Source organism: Rutidosis leptorrhynchoides, chromosome 2 (genome assembly GCF_046630445.1).
Source record: "Rutidosis leptorrhynchoides isolate AG116_Rl617_1_P2 chromosome 2, CSIRO_AGI_Rlap_v1, whole genome shotgun sequence".
In the NCBI taxonomy this organism is placed as follows: domain Eukaryota; kingdom Viridiplantae; phylum Streptophyta; class Magnoliopsida; order Asterales; family Asteraceae; genus Rutidosis; species Rutidosis leptorrhynchoides.
The window spans coordinates 573,296,009-573,318,773 of record NC_092334.1 but is presented as its reverse complement, the minus strand read 5'-3'; the positions used below and the strand labels follow the sequence as shown (position 1 = coordinate 573,318,773).

The 22,765-nt window shown below is 36.4% G+C and overlaps 2 protein-coding genes across 4 annotated transcripts; one reads left to right on the top strand and one right to left on the bottom strand.

Moving 5' to 3' along the window:
• The first annotated feature begins 7,230 nt into the window (after positions 1 to 7,230).
• On the top strand, positions 7,231 to 14,612 carry LOC139889823 (beta-1,2-xylosyltransferase XYXT1-like). The gene is made up of 3 exons (XM_071872746.1): positions 7,231 to 7,366; positions 7,566 to 7,892; positions 13,480 to 14,612. The coding sequence occupies exons 1-3, from the start codon at positions 7,231 to 7,233 to the stop codon at positions 14,610 to 14,612; spliced, it is 1,596 nt and encodes a 531-aa protein (XP_071728847.1).
• A 361-nt stretch (positions 14,613 to 14,973) lies between these two features.
• LOC139893205 (uncharacterized) lies at positions 14,974 to 22,180 on the bottom strand. 3 transcript variants are annotated; one of them, XM_071876356.1, is made up of 8 exons: positions 21,827 to 22,180; positions 20,056 to 20,235; positions 19,378 to 19,485; positions 17,884 to 18,046; positions 16,259 to 16,353; positions 15,722 to 15,819; positions 15,563 to 15,622; positions 14,974 to 15,452 (listed from the first exon to the last, which is right to left on the bottom strand). In XM_071876356.1, the coding sequence occupies exons 6-8, from the start codon at positions 15,740 to 15,742 to the stop codon at positions 15,168 to 15,170; spliced, it is 366 nt and encodes a 121-aa protein (XP_071732457.1). In that variant the 5' UTR covers positions 15,743 to 15,819; positions 16,259 to 16,353; positions 17,884 to 18,046; positions 19,378 to 19,485; positions 20,056 to 20,235; positions 21,827 to 22,180; the 3' UTR covers positions 14,974 to 15,167. The 3 variants fall into 3 exon arrangements, with proteins under 3 accessions (XP_071732457.1, XP_071732458.1, XP_071732456.1); XM_071876357.1 differs by lacking the exon at positions 21,827 to 22,180 and adding an exon at positions 16,821 to 16,999 and having other exon boundaries at positions 20,056 to 20,552; XM_071876355.1 differs by lacking the exon at positions 21,827 to 22,180 and having other exon boundaries at positions 20,056 to 20,552.
• Positions 22,181 to 22,765: the final 585 nt, after the last annotated feature.

Here is a 22,765-nt window from a genome sequence, read left to right as displayed (position 1 = left end):
AGTTACTATAACATTATTAACGATAATACTAATAATTATCTTAATGATAATATAGTAATAATAATAATAACAATAACAATAACCATTTTTAAATAATGATATATATATTAATAATGATAATAATAATAATAATAATACTAATAATAATAATAATAATAATAATTGGATAATAATAATAATACTAATTATAACTTTAACGATAATAACGATAGTAATAATAAAAAAAATAATAATTTTTAATGATAAATTCCTTTTATTGATAAAGATAATAATAATTATAATAATAAGATAAAACTAGAACGACGATAAAAACGACGATAATAATAATCATTTTTAATAAAAATATCAAAAATTCAATTGATTATAACTTCTAATCCGTTCATCGAAACCATTAGATATCTAAAGGAAAAGTTCTTAATTTTTCGCTAGCTTTCCAAGGACATGCATATCTTATACCTTATCTCAACCGCAAGTGTAACTAATTCAAGATTCAACCTAACCTGTCTAAGGGCAATATCAAAAGTACAAGCATGCATAATCCTAAATACTCGAGCACTAGTCAGGGATACACTATTAGTATGTAAAAGTTAAATTATGAGTACTCACGTATCAATATTGAGATTCAATATTGTAGGAAAGGTACGTAGACGCAACAGAAATGATAAACACTATATTGACCTCACGAGCATACCCATGAACCATACTCAATCACCTCAATAGCTATAACCCATAATTTCCTTAATCCTATCCTACTCGAAAAACAATTTCGAAATCACTCGGACAGCACTCCGTCGTAATATTTTATGTATACTAATAATATCTTGAAATAATACGGAGTAAATATATATATGTAAATCGATTGAGAGAGTTTAGAGAAAAATATTTTCAAGTTTCTATGAAATAATGAAACCTATTGAATTCTATTTATAATAGATTTTTGAATTATTAAAGTGAATTATTAAAGTATGAATTATTAAAGTGAATTATTAAAGTATGAATTATTAAAGTGAATTATTAAAGTATGAATTATTAAAGTGAATTATTAAAGTATGAATTATTAAAGTGAATTATTAATATTAAAGTTAAAGTAAAGTAAAAAATAAAGTAAAGGTAAAGTTTAAGTATAGTAAAAGTATAAAACTATGTACGTATAATACGCGTATAAATATATATAATATTAATTTAAATCGTTATATATATTTAATAAAATAAAATATAAATATCGTTATCTTTATCATACTAGTTAAGTAATGAGTTGTCAAAATTTGTTCTAGATATTTATAAAAGTTATATACGTTTTAATAATAAAGTTCTTTTTAAACTGAAAACGTTTTTGTACGTTTGAAACTAAATAGATCAATCGAGTCTTTATGAGATTCAATCTTCCACTATCCTTTGTCTAGTTCTCAATGATTGATAATTTGTTCTTATTTATAAATCACTTTACCATTTTCCGAATATTGTTAAAATGGAAAGATTTCTCAAATCAACGTGGGCCTTTCAACAGAGACTTGTAATCATAATTCAATATATCTGATAATTCAATCATTTGATCTTATCTTCTAATTCTATTGATAAACATTTTGAAACAGATACAATCATATAAAGTATTTAATCTAATATTTTGTTTACGTTTCAAGTTATAATATATATACACATATACATATATAATCATATTCGTTTAATGGTTCGTGAATCGTTGGAACTTGGTCGAGGTTGAATGAATGTATGAACATAGTTTAAAATTCTTGAAATTTAACTTAGCAAATATTGCTTATCGTGTCGGAAACATATAAAGATTAAAGTTTAAATTTGGTTGGAAATTTCCGGGTTGTCACAGCAGACATCCTCACCAAATCAGTTAATGGAAGACTATTTAAAAAAGTATTAGTCAAGTTGAATTTCGGAGATCCCACTATTCAACTTGAGGGGGAGTGTTGAAATAAAAGGATCAGAATTGTTATCAATTCATCATTTCCTTTAAAGAGTTGATCAGAGTTGACCAAGATATGTCTAACGGCTAGTTCCTTTATTGTGTTAGAAAATAAAATAAAAGCCATCAACGGCTATAACTCCCAACGGCTCTTTAGGACCAATTAGCTGTTACTCCTTTGTTGTATAAATAATTGAGCATTTCATTGTAAAGAAATTAATTTCAAGCTTGTATCAATTCAAGTTCATCAATATAAACTGATCAATACAATTACAGTTTTTTAATTCTCTTAAATAACAGATGGCGTTTGGAGGTGCACCACCACCACCGAAAGTTGCTTTTTCTTGATGATTTCTTTGTCTGTTACTGCTTCATTGGTGCTTCTCCACCATGTTAGTAGAGGTCCATATTAGTGGAGGTTTAGGTGGTTTCTCCTTCCGTTTACTTGGCGGACGAGTCCAATACCACATTGGTGTAGACTTCTGTTGGTTTTGAAGGTTGGTGAGAGGCGGCGGCAGAAGGGGTTATAAGGTTGCGGGTGGAGGAGTTGTGGCTGTGGTTTTCTTGCCTAGATGGGTCTGTCTTTTTCGGTTGCTCCTTCGGGGTTGGGCCTTGAGGTCATCTCTCTGTTGGAGATCCGGTTTCTTCACCGGAGGTGGGGCGGGTGTTTGGTGTACGAATTCATCTCGGTGGCAGTTTGTGGTACCTCGTGGTGGTCCGGTCTTTTCTATTTTTGATTTTCAGTTTTCAATGACCTTCGGTGTTTTCCCGAAGGTTCGGTGGTTCTTTGGAAATGGTTTGTTTGTTTGTTTAGTTGTTGTGGCGTTCAACGTTTTTCCGATCGTCATCGCTATTATTTTTATTTCTTTTTTCATGCAGTAGGTAGTTACATGTCCTTTGTTTAGCGTGTTTATACTTATTTTGTTTTCTAACAAAATGTATTTCCACACTCTTAGTAGGACCGTTTGTTTAGGTTTCAATGTTTAATCGCTTGTTTGCATATGTTTAAATTTCATATTATATCGGTTATACATGGTGATTTTTAAATTTGTCATATGTTATTACGTGTTTCTTGTAAAAAAAAAAAAAGCAACTCATATCTTTGTTGTGTTATAATTTGACTCTATACCATATTTTGTTACAAACAAAGATATCTAAAATAAATAATTCGTTATCGAGTACTAGATATTACTCCTTACGTCTCAATTAATAGTCCTATTTTGATTTTTCGAGTCATTTTTTTTTACCCATTTTGTCAAAAAATATCTTTGTTTGTTTTATATATTATTTGATGGAATTTAGTTGAATGTATTATGCTTTAAACGTGATTTCCTTTATATAAAAATATCATTAAATACGAAGTAGTATATAAAAGTAACTAAAATAAATTAAATTAAAGTTGTAACAAAAGAAAGATTTGAAAAGTAAAAAATTGACTATTAAATTGGGACGGATAGAGAATAATTAGTTATTTTGTCTCAAATTTAAGTGTTAATTTTATACTTTATCTTGTGAAATTGTGAAAGATAACTTTCCAGTGATATGCGCTCTCAAGGGCACGACACTTTTTAAAGCAAACTAGAATACAAATAAATAGGGGTGTGTATGGTACTAGAAAAACTGAAAAAATCGAAGACCGTACCGGACATAACCAATCCCATACTGAACCTACGTTTTTGGGTCCGACCCTTGGTCCACAATTTTACGGATTTCGGTCTTCGGACCGGACCGGACCGAACCAATCCCAAACCAAACCGAGTTTTTTGGGCCCGGTCCTTGGTCCACAATTTCACGGATTTTCGGTTTTCGGACCTGACTGGGCCGAAACAAACCCGATAAAAACATCAAAATAACTGAATTGTATCGTACCGAACCAAACCGCATATATATGATCTGGTCCTCGGTCCAAATTTTTTCTATAATTTGGGACTTGGTACAAAGCTAAACCGAACTAATTTGGTTCGATCATGTACCATGCACACCCCTATATAATAAACCTTCATTAATACCTTTTGAACTTTTAGTAAAGTACAACATCAGTCCTTCTTGCTACACTATTTATAAGATTTTCTACTTAGACTATCAAAAAGAGAAATTAAATTTGATTTACCATGACTATTCAAACCATTTCACTTCATATTACACTAATAGCATTTATAATTTGGACGGTTTATGTTTATAAGACAAACTCACACACTCTACATGAATTTTCATACATTTATAAATGTTCATGACCTTGGAACTTGAACTCACTAACTCAATCATTATGATGTACACGTATAAAAGTTACATAATAGTAGCTATTTTCACAAAGAGAGATTCTTGAAACAAAAATTCAAAGTTGAATGGATGTGAGCTGGTGATAACAATAGTAGCTATTTTCACAAAGTTGTAAAAGGGAAAACTCAGAGCATCCGGATTACTGGTATTGTTTATGCTCACGAGGTTACTGTGGAAGATGCTGAAATACCGAATTTTTTTGTTCAGCAGTATTCCGGCTTTCTTGATATAGCAGCAGCAAGTGGTGTTCCTGATGTTGTGCCTGAATCGTTATTTATTAACAAACTGCAACCCAAAAAAGCATGTTTAATGATTCGGCATGTCACGCCCGGAGAGCTAAAAGCTGTTATATTTGAAATGGGAAATAATAAATCACCAGGTCCAGATGTTTATACAACAGAGTTCTATAAATCCTCTTGGGAGATTATTGGTGATGAAGTCACGGATGCAGTACAAGAGCTTTTCCGTAATGGTCAACTGTTGTCCGAAATAATCATACGGTTCTTGCAATGTTACCGAAAGTTGAGGCTCCAACCAAAGTCACCTATTACCGTCTGATTGCCTGTTGTAATGTCTTGTACAAGTGTATTAGTAAGATTATTACTAACTGCATCAAAGACAGTTTGGATGATATTGTTAGTGAGAATCAATCGGCGTTTATTCCCGGGAGAAGAATTTCAAATAATATTTTATTAACTCAGGAGCTAATGCGTAATTAACATTTGTCCTCAGTAGTGTCGCGATGTGCTTTTAAAGTAGATATCCAAAAGTCGTATGACACAGTTAATGGTCTTTTTGGAGACTATTTTAGTTTGTTTTGGTTTCCATCCCATTATGGTGAGACGGATTATGAAATGTGTAAACACGACTTCTTTTTCTATTAATATTTATGAGAATCTTCATGGTTTTTTTAAAAGTAAGCGAGGGTTAAGACAAGGTGATCATATGTCTCCTTATCTTAGTACGCTAGTTATGGAGGTTCTTACCCTCTTGTTAATGCGTGATGCTAATGAGGAAGGTTTTATTTTCCATCCTAAATTTGAAGAGCATGAAATAATCAACCTCTGTTTTGCGGATGATTTGTTTATATTCGCTCATGCTGATGTTCACTCAGTTCATATTTCTAGTTCTGCTCTCGAGGTTTTTAAGTCATGGTCAGGTCTCCTGCCTAGTCTGCCTAAAAGCACGAGTTTTTTTTTTTGCTAACGAATCTACTACTATTAAAAACCATATTCTTGAGATTATACCATTTGAGGAAGGTTCTCTTCCTATTAAGTATCTTGGTGTGCCGCTAATTGCTTCGGATTATTCTATTCTGATTGCAAAGTGCTTGTTGATCGTGTCAAAAGTAAAATTAATCAATGGCTGAACAAGTTTTTATCCTTTCCAGGTCGTGTTCAGCTCATCACCTCTGTCCTTTCTTCTATGCAAATCTATTGGCATCTGTTTTCATTCTTTCATGTGCAATTATCAAAGAGATTAAAGGTTTGATGAGGGGGTTCCTGTGGTGCCAAGGTACTATAAAGAATGGTAATGCCAAAGTTAAATGCGATGATATTTGTCTTTCAAAAGAAGAAGGTGGTTTGGGCATAAGACGTTTGAAATATTGGAACATCGCTCTTTTAACAACCCGTGTACGAAGAATCATTGCTCGTAAGAAATCTCTTTGGGTAAAATGGATCCACTCTCACTGGCTAAATGAGCATAATTTTTGGATGTTTCGATTCCTACAAATGCAAGTTGGGGTTGGAGCAAACTCTTGAGCATGCGTGATGTGTTACGTAGTCTTTTCGTGCATGAAATTCGTAATGGGGTTCACACATAGCTTGGTTTGATAAGTGGGCCGATATTGGTCCTCTCATTCACACGATTAGGCTACGTTCAATTATTCAAGCTGGTATGGCGCTAAGCGATTCAGTATGTGATATTATCGAGCAGGATGCATGGAAATGGCTCGCTGATTGGGTTGATTGTTTCATTATACTCTCAAATCTAGCCCCACCTGCATTTTCGAATGGTGATGCTAATGTCAAATGAAAGGATCTTGATGACAACAAATGCGAGTTCTCTATTAAGCTTGTTTGGGAATATTTACGGCCGCGCGCGATTCAATGTATCCTTAGACATGCATTTATTGTTTGGTTGCTCATGGGGAGAGATTGAAGACCCAAGATAAATTAAGAGCTTGGGAAATTTTTCAAGGTGATACGTTAATCTATCCTCTATGTAGCTTGGTTCCCGATTCTCATGATCACTTGTTCTTTTCATGCACGTTTACTTCTCAAGTTTGGCCACGTGTGTTGACACATATTGATTTCCCGATTGTAACTCATGGATAAAGGGATTTTGTTTTGTTGCTTAGCCCATTTGCTGCTAGGAATGTGGCAAGGGTAGTCGCCATAAAGCTTCTGTTCGCTGCTTCTGTCTATTACATTTGGCAAGAGAGGAATCGAACGGTTTTTAAGAAAGGTAATTGATCGCTGGCCCAGGTCTATGAGATGATTTATTCGACACTTCGTATAAAGTTAATGAGTTTTAAGTGGAAGACGTCTCCCGAGTATCTTAGACTCAAGTCTGATTGGAAAATTTCTTGAGCTTTTTCGGTTTTTTGTAGAGCTGCGGCTCATGTTTCCTTTGTAGGTTTTAAAGGTTGGTCGTTTGTGAGGTTATAGGGAATGTTCTATAACTCTGCGCTTATTTGTGCTCTTGTTTTTTAGTCAATATATTCATCGGGTGAACCCTTTCAAAAAAGTTATATAATAGGAATGCTTAACGAACACCTTTTAATTGAAAAAATGATTTTCTCATATAAACTGTAATATATTACTATTTTAATAATTATTTCATGAAGTCAATTCCTATCACTTTCTCCTTAACTAACACAAAGCTCACCCTTCCCTGTCTACAAATTAGCAATTAGCATGTGCTCCATCACAGTAGTGTTCTTCATAAATGCAAGTGATCCTTGTATAGAAGCACATTTGTAATTTATATAATTTACAAAAGTGTAATTTAATATGTATGATCATATATTTGCTAGAAGCTTTAGCAAGAATGAGCAGAAAAGATTTGGGAATTGTGCATTTGTTATATGCATCCTTGTTGCCCTTTTCCTTTGTACTATATTTAGGCCTATCTTCCACCTATCAATTTGTAAGTCATGTTTTCTTCCACTCATTCCTTTGCCTTATTTCATCTGTATTGCTATGCATGTATACCGTTACACATTAGACCGTGCACGTTTATATGTCTAATGCTGCATGAAACATGAACAGTGTCATGTATGACGGTACACATTTCATCTAGCAATAGCAATTCTCTTTTAAGTGAACTTTAAACCCGTGTTATGCAGTGAACTTGGAGGTATCCACAAGTAGCAGTCTAGACATGGTTATGCTAAGCGCGTCCCAAGTGGATCAACAAATAGGGGGACAAGAAGGGAAAATGAATATAGTGTCGTTAAATGATTCGTCGCATAATGTCAACTACACAAATAGTAAAATTTCTCGAAAGGCTCCATTGGATCATGAACCGACGTCGAGTATTCCTCCAATATTAGTCAACCACAACGAGAATAGAAGTCGAAGCTTTGAGCCTTCGAGTAAAGCGGCACATATTCAAGCCTCTGAAAGTAGAAATGATAACTTTAAAGATCCTCATGAACTTCTCAACTCAATAGGTATGTGTTTTCAAACGGTAATAACAAAAATATTTCACTGCCGGAAAAATACCTGCCCCATGACTTGGAGAAGTATTTGCGTTGATACACTTGATAGTAGGTATATTAAAATAGAGTTAGGTTCAAAAAAAAAAAAAAAAAACAGGAATCCTAATTTTTTTTATTATACGATTTTATAAATTTAAACGATACTAAATTACATATAAATGTTATTTAATTTTCATAATACAATAAAAACAAGTAAAACAAAAAAAATCAAAACACATAGCTTTAAGGGTGTCGTAACACGCTTTTAAAATGTTGTACATGACGGTTACTAGTCACTTTCTTAATGACGGTTATCAAAATGTACAACAAATTAAAGCGTATTAACGACGGGCTGCCGTCAGCAAAATCCAAATTGAATAGTAAGTTTTTCTGTTAATTTTTTCAAATGAACCATGATGTTTAATAGATCAATTGGGTTATATGTGATATCTGGTTAGTTCGATTCTTTGATTCAGCTTTCACTTTACTTATCCGTGTTTTTTTTAATCAATTTCCGTTTGACATACTTTATGTTGACGTGGATGTTGATTTGTATTGATTGCCTGACAAATGAGTGATACAGTACCTTAAATAGATATACGACCTAGGCTAAGAGGCACGCAGGCCCAACATTAGAAAGTACTAGAACATGGCTCGCAGGCCTTAAATAGTAAAACATGGGCTCGCAGGCCCTAATGAAATATCTGCTAACAGCCCCCCGCAGTTGGAGCACGAGGACGACGGGCGCTCAAACTGGACAAGAACTCATCAAACAGGATGGCAGGAAGACCTTTGGTGAAGATGTCAGCATACTGATATCGAGACGGGACGTGAAGGACACGAACCTCGCCAGACAAGATTCCGCACAAAGTGAATGTCAATCTCTATGTGTTTCGTGCGTTGGTGCTGAACAGGATTACCAGACATGTAGACCGCACTCACGTTGTCACAATAAACGAGTGTGGCAGGAAATAGAGGACAGTGAAGCTCACGAAGCAAGTTCCGAAGCCAGCAGGTTTCAGCAACGGCGTTAGCAAACCCACAATATTCTGCTTCGGCACTGGATCGAGACGGCGTCAATTGACGTTTCGAAGACCATGAAAGTAGGTTATTACCCAAAAAGACACAGTAGCCAGAGGTCGAACGTCGTGTACTAGGGCACCCAGCCCAGTCAGCATCAGAGTAAGCTGTCAACGACGAGTTGGATGATGCGAAAAGCTGGAGGCCAAGGTCTAAGGTGCCCTGAATGTATCGAAGAATCCGCTTAAGTGCGGAAAAATGCTGCTCGCGTGGGTCATGCATGAAGAGACAAATCTGCTTAACTGCATAGGTTATGTCTGGTCTAGTGAACGTGAGATACTGAAGGCCCCAGCAAGGCTGCGATAAAGGGTCGGATTAGCAACCGGAGGACCCGAAGAGTTCAGCTTGGAGGTAGTTTCAACCGGGGTCCTACTCGGCTGGCATCCTACCATGTCTGCACGTTCAAGAATCTCGATAGCATACTTCTTCTGTGAGAGGAACATACCCGAAGAGTTACGTGTGACCGAGATGCCGAGAAAGTAATTCAGAGGACCCAAGTCTGTCATGGAAAACTCATGGTGAAGCGAGGTGATGACCTGCTGAAGAAACTCCTTCGAAGATGCAGTAAGAATGATGTCATCTACATATAGAAGGAGATATGCAGTCTGAGTGCCATATCGATGGATGAAAAGAGACGTGTCACATCGACTCTGCTGAAATCCGACTCGCTGAGCGTAGCTAGCAAACCGCTGGTACCAAGCACGTGGGGCTTGCTATAATCCGTAAAGGGATTTCTGCAGGAGACACACATGATCGGGTCGAGATGGATCGCGGAAGCCCGGAGGCTGATGCATGTAGACAGTCTCAGAGAGATTACCATTAAGGAAAGCATTCTTGACATCTAGCTGATGAACAGGCCATTGTCGAGAGATGGCAAGGCTGAGAACAGTCCGAATGGTGGCCGGTTTAACTACCAGACTAAAAGTCTCGTCACAATCGATTCCCACCTGTTGACTACGACCATTAGCAACGAGTCGAGCCTTATACCTGTTGAGGGTGCCATCAGCATTAAACTTGTGCTTGAAGAGCCACATGGAGCGAACTATGTTCGTGTCCAACGGGCGTGGCACAAGTGTCCAAGTACCGTTGTTAATTAAGGCATTATACTCTTCGCTCATTGCGTGTTGCCAATTGGGGTCTTTGAACGCCAGAGGGTAAGATGTAGGGATAGGTGAGATGGTTGACATGTGTAGGTTAAAGCATTGAACGGGTTTGGTGGTACCTGCACGATGACGAGTAACCATAGGATGAGTCGAGTTAGTCGGGTTGACAGTGGTGGTAGGTTGAGGTTGTTGAGGTGGAGGGGATGGTGATGTAGTAGGTGGAGAAGGTGGTGGCGAGGGAGGATGTTGTGAGGGAGGTGATGGTGGAGGAGAGGGTGTAGATGTGGTGGCAAAGCTGCGGGAGAAGTGGTTAGGAGGTGGATCAAGGAAATCGTAGAAGTTGGTATTGGGGGTGTATTGGTAGAAGGTAACGAGGATCCGTAGGGAAAGATGTCTTCATTAAAGGTAACATGTCGAGAAAGGATGACCTTGTTGGTAGTGAGATCAAGACCTCGATATCCGCGATGATTAGTGGGGTAGCCAAGAAAGAGGCATGGAGTAGAACGGAGAGCGAGTTTGTTGGTGATATTCAAGTGTGGGTAGCAGAGACAACCGAAAACACGAAGTGAGAAGTAGTGAGGTTGAGTTTTGTAGAGTCGTGTGTGGGGAGTATTGTAGTTTATTGCGGAGGAGGGTAGGAGGTTTAGAAGATAGGCGGCCATGTGAAGTGCCTCTGTCCAATATGAGGGAGGAAGTTTGGCTTGAAAAAGGAGAGTGTGTATGAGGTTGTTGATGGTGCGGATCATGCGCTCGGATTTTCCATTTTGTTGGGAGGTTTGAGTGCACGAAAGTCGGAGTTGGATGCCATTAGTTTTAAATAGTTGGTGAAGGGGTGTGTTATCAAATTCACCACCTTGGTCACATTGGAAAGATTTAATTTCGGCGTTAAATTGTGTTTTTACAAAGGCGCGAAATTGAATGAATATATTGAATACATCAGATTTGTTACGTAGGGGGAACACCCATAAATAATGCGAATAGTGATCCAAGAACAGTATATAATATTTAAAACCACTAAGACTTAAAACAGGTGAAGTCCATAAATCTGAGTGAATAATATCAAATGCGGAATTAATTTGCGAAGTAGAACTACTGAATGGAAGTCTCACGTGTTTGCCAAGTTGACATGCATGGCAGAACTCGGGAGACTTCGTTTTATTACACAAAATCGAATTATTAGAAACAAGACGACGAAAAGATTCAACACTAGGGTGTCCAAGACGTTGATGCCAGGTTGTTGAAGTGGTGAGGAGAGCATGCGGAGTTGACTGAGTTGCAAATGGATAGAGATCTCCGGCGCTGTCACATCGGAGGAGTAGGCGTTGAGTCGGGTAATCCTTCACAGAAAAACCAAACTCGTCAAAACAAACAGATACATTATTATCACGGGTAAAGCGACGAACGGAAATAAGATTTTTAACAATATTAGGGGTAACAAGAACGTTTGAAAGGTATAGTGGCCGGTTAGGTTTAGGCAACACGCAATTACCGGTGTTGGTAACGGGAATTGTGTTCTCGTCGCCTACAGTGACCGAAGGGTACATACAATAATTAAAAACGCTACTTAGAGTATTAATGCTAGAGGAGAGATGGGTGGAGGCACCTGTGTCCATGTGTCATCCTGTGTTACCGAAATCTTGGAGTGTCATGGTGCTAAACGCCTGAGGTAAATTTGTCTCGTGGCTAGGCTGTTGCATGGTGGCCTGTGAATTTAATCCATTATTGGAAACAGAAGCAGACTGAGCAGTTCCCATAGCTCCTGGTGAGCTGTTAAAACCGTAGGTGGGCAGAGGAGTGTTAGGCCCAACTTGCGATGGGCTGTGGGTATAAGCAGGTCCGTAATGTGTGCCATACGAAGCAGGCCCAACATAATATGCTTGTGGACCAGGAGCAGGAAAGCCAGGTGGGCTGTTCATGTGTGCAAGAGGTGTACGAGGCCTGAAGTCAAGTTGGGCCGCAGGTGTGAAACTGGCCGTGAGTGGCCCTGTTGGAGTAATAGCTGTTGTTGGGCTGCAATGATCTCCAGAAGGCGAGCCTGGTTGTTTCCATTAGGGCGAGAGGAGATAGCAGGAGTTGGTGTGCGTGGTGTTGAGTGATGTAAGTATCGACATTTGTCCGCGAATTGACAATGCCCGCGATTAAAATTGCGACAGACTTCGGGAGTAGAAGGCGGGCGTGGCCTGGTAGTGCTTGGAGGAGTGGTCTGAGCAACGAGAACAGTAGGGGCAGATGGTGTCCCCTGAGATTCGGTGGTGATGCGGTTTTTGCGTGTTAACTGCATTTTTCTAAGGTGATCATGGAACGAACCGTCTCAAAGTTTGGAAAGGGATCACTATGAATGATGATGTGTTGTGCGTGAGGAAATCGATCATTTAACCCATTTATTGCATAAGTAACGAGTTCTTCATCTTTAATGGTGGAACCAAGGTTGCTTAAAAGTGCGGAGATGGATTCTACCTTCCGAAAATACTGCTCAGCGGTGAGATCTCCGATGTGTAGTGAGCGAAGTTCTGCTGTGAGCTCAACGATCTTGGAGCGTTTATTATAATGAAAAATCTTTTTGAGAAATTCCCAAGCATCATGGGCTGTTTTGGGTTGCGTGTTTAGAACCCGTTCAAGTAGGGGTTCCGAGATTGTTAGAAAGATCCAACCGAGCACCACCGCGTCCGCTTTGCGTGTTTCTTCATCGGGTGGATCTGTGGTTGAGGCGACTTCAAGAAAGCTGTGGACATTAAAGGCGTGGCAGTGAGTACTAAAGAGAGTACTCCAATGTGTGTAGTTGAGTTTGGCAAGATCAAGCTTAATTGGAATGAGATGATGAACCGATGTCACGGTGTAGATTCTATCGTATTTGTTGGAGGGTGCCATGAGAGGGTCGATTGGAGGAAGAGATGAAGATCGGCAGGAAGCAGCAGCAGCAGGAGCGTGTTTTAGGGATTTAGGGTTTTTGATTCGTCTGATACCATGTTGACGTGGATGTTGATTTGTATTGATTGCCTGACAAATGAGTGATACAGTTCCTTAAATAGGTATACGACCTAGGCTAAGAGGCACGCAGGCCCAACATTAGAAAGTACTAGAACATGGGCTCGCAGGCCTTAAATAGTAAAACATAGGCTCGCAGGCCCTAATGAAATATCTGCTAACACTTTATACCTAAAGGCTCATTAATATGCCTTAAATTATTGTACATGTCAGTTATTCATTACTCTTAAAATGGGATTATCAAGTTGTAAAATAATTTTAAAGCGTAAAGATCCTGAAAATATATATGGAAATAACATTGTGCAGTAAGTTGTCTACATTCATATTGTTTTCATATAACTGAATCAACTTTTCTTAGTTTAACTAATTGAACTAAACATTGTAATTTGCAGATTGCAGCTTCTCTGAACCATCATCAGATTACTGCAAGATCGAAGGGATGGTAAGAATTGATGGGCATACTTCCACCATATTTACTACCATTTTCGCTCGAAACAACGAATCATTGACCATAAAACCCTACCCAAGAAAAGGAACCGGAGCTATGGACTCAGTTCGACAATGGACGATAAAACCAGTTTACGATCAAGATATGCCAAACTGCAACACAACTCACACTGAACCAGCCCTCATTTTTTCGACTGGTGGTTTTTCAGGAAACCATTTTCACGATTTCTCCGATATCATAATTCCACTGTTTGCGAATTCGCGAATTTTTAATGGTAAAGTGCATCTTTTAGTAACAAATTACAAAAGTTGGTGGATTTCAAAGTTTCAAAGATTACTAAACAGTCTTTCGGATCATCAAGTTGTTGATATTGATAGTCAAAAGCAGATAAACTGCTACGAAAAAGCGATCATTGGTCAAAAATTTTACAAAGAGCTAAGCATGGACTCATTAAATCCGGTCAACGGTTACTTGATGAAAGACTTTCGTGACTTTTTGAGGTCGACGTACTCTTTAGAAAGACGAGAAGTACTACAGATGAAAGCGAACAGTAAACGAAGGCCTCGTTTGATGATAATATCAAGAAAAAGTACAAGACGAATAACTAACGAAGCAAGCGTTGTAAAGATGGCTAAAAAGATTGGGTATGAAGTAATTATAGCGAACGAAACACTTACTACTAGTCGCCTTTCGAGTTTTGCTAAAATAGTGAATTCTTGTGATGTTTTAATGGGAGTACACGGAGCCGGGCTAACCAACATGGTGTTCTTACCGGACCATGCGGTAGTGGTGCAAGTGGTCCCACTAGATGGGCTCGAGAGGATCGCGAAAATGGACTTTGATGAACCATCAAAAGAGATGAACTTGAGGTACTTGAAGTATAGTATAAGTGTTAAAGAAAGCTCATTGTCAACACAATATGCAGCAGACGATGTCGTTTTAAGAGATCCAATTGTGATACATAAACAAGGGAGGAATGCACTTAAGAAAATTTACTTGACTGAACAGAATGTTAAGCTTGATGTTAGAAAATTTAGATCAACTTTGTTGAAAGTTTTTAAGCTTCTACACCACTAATTTATGGTGGTAATTGTTTTGTACATTATGATTAATAAATTAAATGCTCTGTCAAAGTTGTTGACCTCGTTGACTTTTCTGTGTATGATAAACATGGTTCTGTCTCGACGTCTTATAGGTTGGTCGACAGTAAAAAAAATCAGATCAAACGCGGGAAAGGTAGGGTCAACGCTGGTCAAAAGTCGGAAATTCGGTTAAAGTCGGTCAAATAAATCAAAATTGGCATAGTTTAGAGTTTCTTTTCTGTATTATATTAGCGGTAGTAGCGATTATGGGTACAAACTAGTCAGCGAATGTTTTTTGGCTTTAAAATATGTGTGTATATATATATATATTTATATATTAAAAAGTCAACGTCAGTCAATGTCCGTATCGACCCCGTCTCACGCACTTTTTCAATTTCTTTTGGCACAATATTAGGTACTCAAAATTTAAATAATTTTGTAGTACAACCATGTATAGCACTATATTATACGGTTAATAATAAGATAGTATTGTATAAGATCAGATGAAACTTTACATATATATTTGGAAGCCACTGCAAAACTATGGAAATCAGGTGACACGCTTGCAGCGACACCAAAAGGCGGTCCCACCACTTCTGCCACGAGCTACAGCTATTTCTTCATCGACGTAAAACCATATAAAGAAGGGATTCTTTGTAGTTGGTTCATTTTCATCTTCTCCTTTTATGTTAATCTCAAATGGTTTTAAGGGTCCAACTTTTATCTTAATTTGCTCAAATACAAAAGCAAGTATTCTCTTTTGCCATGAAAATCTTCCTTCGAATGTTAGGCATCCGAGAGGCCCCAAATAAACACCATTCTCAATCCTCCTTGCCTGAATCAAAATTTGACGAAAAATTCATCCATTTAACGTTCAATTTGCCAATAGTTATACTTGCTTATATTGAAAATTGAACAGGAAATAAGTAAGTTGAGGATGCTTACAGTTGCATCAAATCTTTGAACAGCTGTAACTGGGAAGTATTTGCCAGTTTTCAGTTGTTTCTGTAAATTATTAACGCAATAAATGTAAGTGTATAATTCAAGAATATTACGAGTATATAAAAAACGAAATGTACTAGAAATAAGGAGTACAAAGTTAACCTCAGCAGTAAACACAAGCATCCAAGTTCTTCCAGGGGACTCTGACCCACCGAGAGTTTCACAAAATCGTGAAGGGTCAATTTTAGCCTTCTCGATCACTTTGAACGCAGACAGAATATCAGCAGATGTTGTAAATATTAAACACACGACACCAACAATATGCAAGTAATAATCGAACGCAAATAGTAAGACAGCAGAATTAACGTGGAAAACCTCCAACTTAATGGAAGTAAAAAACCACGGGCAACGACAAACAATTCACTATTCGAAAATATGAATTACAATGGAACTCCTGGCAGTGTATATGCTGCAACAGAAGTATGGTACGAGATCAGTGATGATCTCTGTTAACTTGGCAGGAACGAATAGAATAAGACTATGTATTTTTTATATGTGTGTAGCCGCAGGTGAGGGTATGTGTATGTATATATACACGTGAGAGGTACATAGGAATTAGATAACAAATAGGACTCTAACTCCTAATTAATTTGGAACCATAAAACCGAATGGAATAACACGGTTTAGCTTATCACCTACCCTATACTTTTGGGTCACGCCACCGCCTCAACAGCAGAAGCAACCTTTCTAGTCTTTGCAGCTTTTTTCAGTAGTTGTATGCTTTCTTCAACTTCCTATAGAAATAGTACCATTATAAGTTTATAACTTAAAAGTTATTTAGAACAGTCGACATCAACCGAAAACCATAAATCTGTACTAAAGCATTTACATTACATTCATGATTCACAAACACGTTATATAATGAAACGTTAGATGCTTTTTTATATTTTTAAATTATTCTTTTTAACTAGCTTAAGACCCGCGAATTCGCGGGGTTTTTTTAGGGACGAATCAAATATCAAATTCTCAAAAATAATTATATATTATATAGTATTTAAAAGAATCGTCAACCACGATAACACAAATAAAGAATAAACATTTCAAAAGTTCAAATGTGTAAAAATATAAATAAAAAAATCTTGTACAAAATAAACAATTGGGCAAAAGTTGCTATCTCTACAAAAAGAAATGAATAAGTTTTGCTTCAAAAGGATAGAGTAGAAAACAATTTTTAATTTGCTAAACACTTGTTGTTCCCAACCTTGACTACTCTTTAACAATGCAGTAAGCGGTCTATCTCCACTTTTGTGCAGACCACAGGAAGTCAGACATAAGCTAGCATATTACTCTTAGTGGTCCATAATGAACATGATGAGTACATGGCAATGCAACATCTTGGATACCTATAACAGGTCCCTCCCCTATCATATTTGATGTTAGCTACAATAGACACCGGTCGAATTTAGCAAAATTTGAATTAGAAATTAGCTGAAGTTAAAGAAACGATTTACAAAATCCGAGGAAGTAATGAGAAAGGCGATATGAGATAGTTTGAATGAGAAATAATTAATTATTACTCCGTAATTGGTTTCACAATGGAACTGGTGTGAGGCACTAAGCAAGTGTACTATTAATGGCTAAAAATGCTAATGAACAGTGATAAATTAACATCCACGGCCATTATACAATTTGATTATTTATTACTACTTTTTATTTTAATATATACAAAAAAATGAGAAAAGGATCTTTTTGGTATTACCTGTTATAATGAAAAAGTTATAATGAAATTTTTATAACGCTTAACATCTCAATTCTCATGTGGATATCTAAGAGTAATACGTTCTAACCAGTGGCGGAAATAGGTAGGGACAAGGGGGCATCCGCCTCCAGTGGATTTGCAATTTTTAGAGTAAAATTTTTTGTTTTTCGAGTTTGCTCCCGGTGGAATTCTTTATTGCCCCATAGCCTCCATATTTTGCCCCAAAACCTTCAAATTTTGCCCCCAAAACCTCCAAATTTTACCCAAAAACCTCCAAATTTTGTCCAAAAACCTCCAAATTTTGTCCAAAAACCTCCAAATTGTCCAAAAAACTCCACATTTTGCCCAAAAACCTCCAAATTTTACCCAAAAAAGTTGCTACGTTTTAAAAAAAATCTCCTTGGGTGAAAAGAATTTGTGTTTTCACCACTGGCTCTAACATCTTTTAATTATAATCAAATTGCCTCAATGAAATTGAGATGAGTGATCAGACATACCAAAAGTGGTTTAAACTTCTTGAAAAGTGAGATAGATATGGTTAAAGCTTTTATGTCTCCAAATTTACCTAAAACAGACGGTTCCCGTAGGCCAGGCGCCCAGGCCTGACGGCCAGCTTTGAAGAATTCATGGGTCGGCATGCGGCGAGACAGAATGGGCGGGCACTACTAACCAAGCCAAGCTCAGTCCCCGTAAGTAATCCACATCAAATATATAGTGTATTTCTTCTTCTGTACAAACATAATTGATCAAGAATTAGTATATTGTATGTTAAATTTGTTATGATGCACTTTGAACATGTATAAATGATGTCACACATCTCATTCTTAAAATTTAGCCAAAGAAAACACTGATTTTATGGATCCTCAACCCAATTTACTTATATAACCAATCACTTTGTCAAATAACAATCAAAAATAGCCATAAAGGGATGTACTTGTTATGTAGTTAAGATACATGTATTCTAATTTACACAATTATGCACAACACATAAAAGCGATACATCAAAGTTTTCCAAAAGAAATTGCATAAGATATTGTTATTGTTGCCATAATATATGAGTTGGCTACTGACCCATTTCAAATATTATCCAAAATGAATTAGTTTTGGCCATATCTATTCATAAGTTTGAAGTATAATATGATGATGCAATATACCATAGTGCCAAGATATTAAAAGGTCATGCTCTACTCTCTAGTATGTAAGTTAACGCAATATCCATTTACTAAAAAAACAAAAAACGGCACTTAAACATGAGCATCTCCAAACAATTCACTCTTTGACTTAGTGGTTTATTCTCTTTGACTCAGTGGTTTAGTGACTTTAGTCTTTGACTCAATTCAGTCATCTATCCTTAATCATAAAAATGTTACACAACAGGTCATCAAATTAGAAGTGGACGAATGAAATAACATGTTAAAATCATGGATATGTAGATATGGGTAATGTATTATTTCTTACCCATTTACTGTATGTATTTCAAAAAGTTACTCATTTTGATGTAAGGACCTTACTATAAGAAAAATCATGGGTCACAATTTAAACCCAGAAACTGATTACTTATATTAATTAAATGGTACATGCCCTTCTAAACAATATACATATGAAATATGAAATGGTACATGCACTTATTATACATATGAATTTATGTTTGGTCTGTATTCATATTTAAAGTATAAAAAATGATTCAATATAATAAGTATTTTAAATTCTTTCCAAAAAAAATTAAGTATTTTATATTTATTAGTATAGTTTGAAACTTGTACCTATTCCGATAAATTGTTTACGACTTCGAATCCCAACATCCACGGATCATTTATTATAACTTTGGGACAAAAAAGAGTTAGAGGTCAGCCATAACTCGACCCATATCAACTCATTACCCGATATTACCCAATTTACCAAGAACACATTTAAGTCGTTTCCCAAATTGCCCAACCCACTCATTTTTCGTATATATAGTGTAATGATACAAAGATTCTCAGTAAGCGCGCAATCTTCTTTAACTTCTTTCATTTTCCTATATGTTTTCCGACAGCACAAAATTATAAAAAATGCCAACCTTAAGATAAATTGTTAGCATATCTCAATGTACTTCTGATTATGTGCTTATCTCCTTACGGTCCTTCGAAGTTGGGTCCAACGATAGTTAAGGAAAAAATATCCTCACCTACACATATGAAATAGTTATTTATATTAAAAAGAGTACACCCCTTGAATATCATGAATTATATAACGAATGAGTGCCTATATTGATCCTAGAGAGTGTAAAGTCGATTATTAATGCCACCATTCCATATGTGTTGATGCAAGAAATAATAGATTTAGATCACCACACCATTTTCTTCCTCATTCTTGTTGAACTCAAGATAGATGACCTATGCAAAACACCACTTCATACTTATGACCTATATTTGTTTTTTGCTATATAGTAAAAATTTGTGTTAGAAAATAAGATACAACCACAATTGACACGTTTGATGTGCAAATGAGTCAATATTGCACCCCCGCATTGAGAGCATATTTTTAGTTCCCACCTCTACGTGTTTTGCCCATTTGGACCCTTTTGACCCACTTGGTCACTTTGGTGTCAAATTTTGTAGTGTACCAAAATTGAAAAACAGTATGCATACATATCAACTTCATTAAACAATCGCTATTATTAACCATAAAGAAACATATTGTAAAATGGATTATTCAGTTATTGTAAAATATGATATAAACATTCAACAGAGGGTACCTGGATATATGATACATGTTGATCCTTAAATGGATTATTCAATTACTTCAACTTTTTCTAAACCCTAATCCGGATAATGTTATCGGATCCCACTTACACGATGATCGTGAATGTAGCCATTCAAACCTGCTAAATCAAGTTCGTGCTTTGTCGACACAAAAAACCCTAATCAGATTCTTTCTGCAATTCGACACCAAAACAAAAATCAAACACTATTAAACTTTTACATTAAATGACGATTTATAAATTGAATGGAATCGGAGAGTGATTTGAGAGGATTTGGGAAAAATCAAGTGATAGACTCTCCATTTTAATGCTTCAATCATCAAGCACACAGTAATACATGATGCAATGGATTCAAGCAACCACACGATAATCATTGATGCAATCCAAGAACACAATAATCGTTGATGATAATAATCTTGATTTTGTAGCATGTTTGGGGAGAAAATTAGGGGTTTTTTTTTTTTGCTATAGTATTGTTTGAATGAATGTAATTGTATTGAAACCCTATTTTTTGTTTAGTTCCCCCGTCTTTTTTCCAATATTAAGGGTATTTTTGTCTGTTTAGTGCTAATCTTGATGAATGGGTAGGATTTATTTTAGCTTTTGAATGAATGGTTAAGATTGCATTTTGAACTTTTTGATGACTTATTCTTGTGTTTGTTATTATATATAATATAGAATATAGATATAGATATAGAATATAGATATATAGTATAGATAGATGGTGGTAAGGAGTCACTAACGTGGTCCGAGCACGATGTTGGAACCCACCCACCTGATCACTTCATTGGACGAGCATTACAGTCCTACCGCCTCTCATGAAGAAACGCCCACGGTGAATCCATACAATGATACAAGCATCGCGTGTGGTAAAACCCCCTCGGGTGAGGCTAGTGGCGGAATCAGAAATTTTTTTCACCAGAGGCGAAATTTTTTTTAAAAGCGTTCACAGTCGCTATAAATTTGTTTTCTTCCATTTGTCCATAAAAATACAACCTTTTGGGTCATGCGCTTTTGGGTTGGGGCAAAATCCAATTTTAAGCCTGGAAATTGCAAATCCAATAGGGGCAAAATTAAAAAATCCAAAATTTTAACACTGAAATTTCAAATCCACTGGGTGGTGGTGCCACCCCTGCCCCTACGTAGTTTCGTCCATGGGTGAGGCTCGAACGCAGGACGTCTACAACCTCCAAGGCCCATGAAATGGGCGCGTATCCACAACGAAATGTTTTGCACCTCATAAGGATCGAACCCCTGACCTCGGTCAGGTCATCACCAATACACCAATAGGTTTTTTTATATATTATTTTTTGCTTTGGGAGAGCTTTAGTATTTTATTACTATGATATAGCATTCATTTCATCTTTTTGGTGACTGAACAACACTCGATTCGAAAGAGTTGCCCTGCTTTAAAACACATTTGTTTAAATGAATGAATTCTAGTCTGCTGTCAAATTTGTGAAACGAAATGTTTGGTACATAACAAACTAAGGCCTTGGTGATTATTAGAAATTCTATCATAACATAAGAATCTATATCAGTTTTTGCCAATTTTTGACCTCACACTTGATCTATATCGGTATTCCAGTGCCCGATTTCGGACTTATTCCCTGAATTTCATGATTACCGAGCGGGGTTTAAACCTGAGTTTCTTCTGAGACCTTCAGAAGCGGCCACTGGAACATTTCTAAAATAAACCCTAACTATAGCATAACAAATTAGCAGCAACATAATTTGTTATTAGTAAGTTAGATAGAATATATACCTTATCGTCTATTGTTGTTGTTGTTGTTGTTGATACCGCTACTTGCTGATCTTGTTTTTGAAGAATAACAGGTTCTTTTTCATTATCAATGGTAGCACTGATCTTTGTAGTTGTTGTTGATAATCTGAAAATGGGGAATTTAGTTGGTTTGTTGTTGCATATCAGCGTGTTGTTTGATGGTCTGAGATAGATGTCATGAGGAGAGCTTGAATTCGCCACACATACATGTACCAATGGATTTAAGGAAAACATAATACTAATAAAGAATTGGATTGTATTGTATTTGATTTTATTATTTGGTGGAGGATTTTAACATGCTTATTTATGAATTAATGCTTCTGGCCAGGTACCTCACTCATCCTTCACTCATTTTGGAGTATTTTTCTTTTTTCATGTCCAATCCTCATCCCCATCTTTTTCTCTTTAACATAACAAAAATAAAACTATAAAAGCTTTTTTAGTTGAGATTTTACAAATTTTTCCATGTTTGGGACTATCACTATGTATTTTTGGGGATTCAAATTTCAAATCGATGAAATACCTGAGTCGTTTGTTTAAATGAACAAAAAAAAATATAACTATTATTACCTTCGAACACTTTTCTTCTTTCTTTTTAGACAAAACCGCTGAAATGATCATTGTGATTTGTACTAAAATGTTGGTTTCGTCTCTTTGCCTTTTTTATCGATTTGTTCTCAGTGGTTTGCAAAAAGTACTGATTTAGTCCCTCTAATTGACGTTCGTCAAAAAATTTAGTTAACTCCGGTCATGTGCCAGACATGTCAGGGTATTTGTACCAAAATTTTCTTAAGTATATGTAAAAAAATCTTATATACAAAAGACTTATTTTTTGCTTGTCAGAACTCCTAAAATTAATAGTCAAAATTGACACCTTTGACGGCTCTAGTCAATGTGCCGTCAATCCTTTGTCTCCAAGGA

Coding starts and splice junctions, on each gene's coding strand:
- LOC139889823 (XM_071872746.1), top strand. CDS start 7,231: ATGTATGATCATATATTTGCTAGAAGCTTTAGCAAGAATGAGCAGAAA. Junction 7,367..7,565: donor TATCTTCCACCTATCAATTT/GTAAGTCATGTT, acceptor CGTGTTATGCAG/TGAACTTGGAGGTATCCACA. Junction 7,893..13,479: donor TGAACTTCTCAACTCAATAG/GTATGTGTTTTC, acceptor TGTAATTTGCAG/ATTGCAGCTTCTCTGAACCA.
- LOC139893205 (XM_071876356.1), bottom strand. CDS start 15,742: ATGCTTGTGTTTACTGCTGAG. Junction 15,623..15,721: donor TGCTTGTGTTTACTGCTGAG/GTTAACTTTGTA, acceptor AATAATTTACAG/AAACAACTGAAAACTGGCAA. Junction 15,453..15,562: donor TTCAAAGATTTGATGCAACT/GTAAGCATCCTC, acceptor ATTTTGATTCAG/GCAAGGAGGATTGAGAATGG.